The sequence below is a fragment of the Canis lupus genome, chromosome 16 (assembly GCF_003254725.2).
Source record: "Canis lupus dingo isolate Sandy chromosome 16, ASM325472v2, whole genome shotgun sequence".
In the NCBI taxonomy this organism is placed as follows: domain Eukaryota; kingdom Metazoa; phylum Chordata; class Mammalia; order Carnivora; family Canidae; genus Canis; species Canis lupus.
The window spans coordinates 5,607,866-5,610,757 of NC_064258.1; the positions used below are offsets into that span (position 1 = coordinate 5,607,866).

General features: G+C 44.2%; 1 protein-coding gene across 1 annotated transcript; it reads right to left on the reverse strand.

Moving 5' to 3' along the window:
* Positions 1-378: 378 nt before the first annotated feature.
* On the reverse strand, positions 379-2,684 carry LOC112650990 (olfactory receptor 2A1/2A42). The gene has a single exon (XM_025433892.3). The coding sequence runs from the start codon at positions 2,682-2,684 to the stop codon at positions 1,743-1,745; it is 942 nt and encodes a 313-aa protein (XP_025289677.3). The 3' UTR covers positions 379-1,742.
* Between the last annotated feature and the right edge of the window lie 208 nt (positions 2,685-2,892).

The window sequence follows — 2,892 nt, forward strand, 5'->3', positions numbered from 1 at the left end:
CCCTCCACCTGTCCTCCACCCGGGAAGGGAGCTCAAGCTGAGTTCATCCCAAACATAAGTACCTTCCCTCCCAATGCCTCTCTCTGGCTGGAGGTTGAAAGTTTCCTACTCTCTTCCTCCCTCTCCATTTCCTGCTTCTGGAACTTCACAATCTCTCTGACTTTTAATTAGTGGTTATGCCTATGGGTTTGACAGTCAGATCACCTAAGTTTGATCGTGGACTAGATACTTATGAGCCGTGAGTCTTTGGTTAAGTTACCTGATCTCTTTGTGTCTGTTTTCTCACCCAAAGAGTAGTTAATAGTCCCTATCTCATATGGTTGTTATGAGGATTAAAAAAGATAATACTTACAAGCTACTTAGAACAGAGTGCGTCACCACAGTAAGGACTCCATAGGTGTGTGTGCACCAATGCGCGAGTTTGTACATGAACATGTGAGTGGTGTGTGTGAAACTAGAGATGCCTTGTTTCTCTGTCTTGCCACCATGCTGAGTTGTAAACCAACACCTTAATGAGAACAGCCGCCATCCCTACTCTCTGCTCTGTGCTCTGGAAGTCCTAATATTCTTAGTAACTATGACCATAGGACTCACCAACCCAGACAAGAAGCCTTCCATAAATAATCTCTGGCTCTTGCAGCCTCATTGTTGCTGGTTTTAGACTGAAAAGAAACCCACATTTGCTTAACATATCCTAGGGTGGGGTAGGTTAGCCTTATTCTTAATTTGATAAAACCAATAATGATGTACTACACTGTAGTGTTCAATAGAGAAGGTTTGGGAGTCATCGTTGGGGCATGGGTCTAGCATTTGCCATTTGCATCCATAAAATGGGAGAGTCATGAGAAATGGGTTTTTATGATAAAAATAAGGTAATCTCTGTAAATTAGCTATCTACGTGCAGTGGATGGTGTGAAGTAAGTACATAATAATAATGTTAACTACTATTATTACTGTTACAATCTTTTTTCTCCCCCCAGTTGACTCTGCTCAGGACATTCCATCACTACCTGATCATTGAGAGTTGGGTTGTAGCACTTGCTAACTCCTTCTAGTGAAGAGTGTGTGTTTACTCAGAAAGAATCACAGATACTCTTCTTAAGCAGGTGAGAAGAGTTTATAAACAAGTGGCCATCGGAAGCCCAGGGCAGTCTGGAAAGTGGATTTCATTGGGTAATTCCCTGGGATGCCAGCTGAATGTATGCAGACCTCCTTTCTGAGCACAGTAATTCCAAGACAGATTGCAAGGTTTAATCAACAAAATCAGTGTTTCCCCCTAAGCCTGAGTAGGCATTGAGGTACATTCACTATTAGAGGAAGTACAGTTAAGGTGAAACATCCTAATGTAGGGTTAAAAGGGAGAAAAGTATCAAAGAGTCCTAAGTCTCTGTGGCTGCAAAATTTTAAAAAATGATCACTGACACGGCTACATATGGTAAAGTGCACTTTCTGGTATTATTGAGTACATCTGATAGAGTCAGAGGAAGAGGGTCTATTTTACCCTTTTGGGATCCACAGCAGTAGATGAAATCAATTTATTCCTGTAGGTGTTCTTAACTGACTATCCAGTTCAATGAAAGAATAAATTTGATAGAATTAAATATAATGAATACAATAAAACCCAAATATTTTCTGAACAGAAAAAGAGAGTACATTACAGAGTCTCTTGGATTATTCAGTCTCAGATATAAAAAGAGAAGCTTAGGAGGTACACGGTACCCAAGGCCCCAGGGATTCCAATGTCACTCCAATTGGGAATGACTCTCCTTGTATAGCACTCTCTTCAGGGCACCCTTGACCTCTGCATTTCTCAGGCTGTAGATCAGTGGGTTCAGCATAGGGTTGAAAAAACTGTAAAATAAGAAGAGGATCTTCTGCTGTTCTTCAGGGTGGCGGGATTTGGGGACCATGTACATGACAATGGCGCTGCCAAAGAAGAGCCCCACCACACAGAGGTGGGAGGAGCAGGTGGAGAAGGCCTTTCTGCGGCCCTCCCCAGACTGGATCCTCAGGATGGCCAACAGGATTCGCGAGTAGGACACCAGCACCAAACAGAGGGGCACCACTAAGATAAACATGCAGGCAACAAAGATGACCACTTGGTTAAGCCGGGTGTCAGCACAGGCCAGCTTGAGGATAGACAGGATTTCACAGAAGAAGTGGTTGATTTCATGAGGCCCACAGAAGGGCAGCCTCAGGATGAGGCTCACATGGACCAGAGCCAGCAGGAAGCCACATGCCCAAGAAGCCACCACCAGGGTGATGCAGACTCTCCAGCTCATGATGACACAATAGTGGAGGGGGTGGCAGATGGCCACATGCCGGTCATAGGACATCACCACCAGGAGAAGACATTCAGTATGAGCAAAACTCAAGAAAAGAAAGGTCTGCGTCAGGCAGCCAGCAAAGGAGATGGGCTTGTCTGGCCTCAGGAGGTTCACCAGCATCTGGGGCACTGTGTTGCAGGCATAGGCTATGTCGACGATGGCCAGGTGGGAGAGGAAGAAGTACATGGGGGTGTGCAGTCTGAGGTCCAGTGAAATGAGCCCCAGGATGAGCCCATTTCCCAGCAGGGTGAGGGTGTAGAACAGGGTAAAGAGCCCAAAGAGAACCATCTGAATTCTTGGGCCAAGACAAAATCCTAGTAGAATAAACTCTGTGACCACGGTCTGATTTTCTCCCATTTCACTGTGAAAAATATAAAATGGAATGCTTGGGACAGAATTGTCAAAAAAAACCCCAGCTAGATGCTATATTATACATTTTGTCAGTTTTAGAAGACAAACTTTGAAAATTAACAATCCAGTTACACATTAAATTAATCACTTAATCTGACAACCAGTTTTACAGAAGGGGACTGTGTCACCAAGGACAGATTACCTAGAGCCAATG

What these genes read in the sequence shown, in the direction of transcription:
- LOC112650990 (XM_025433892.3), bottom strand. Translation starts at nt 2,684, where the DNA reads ATGGGAGAAAATCAGACCGTGGTCACAGAGTTTATTCTACTAGGATTT.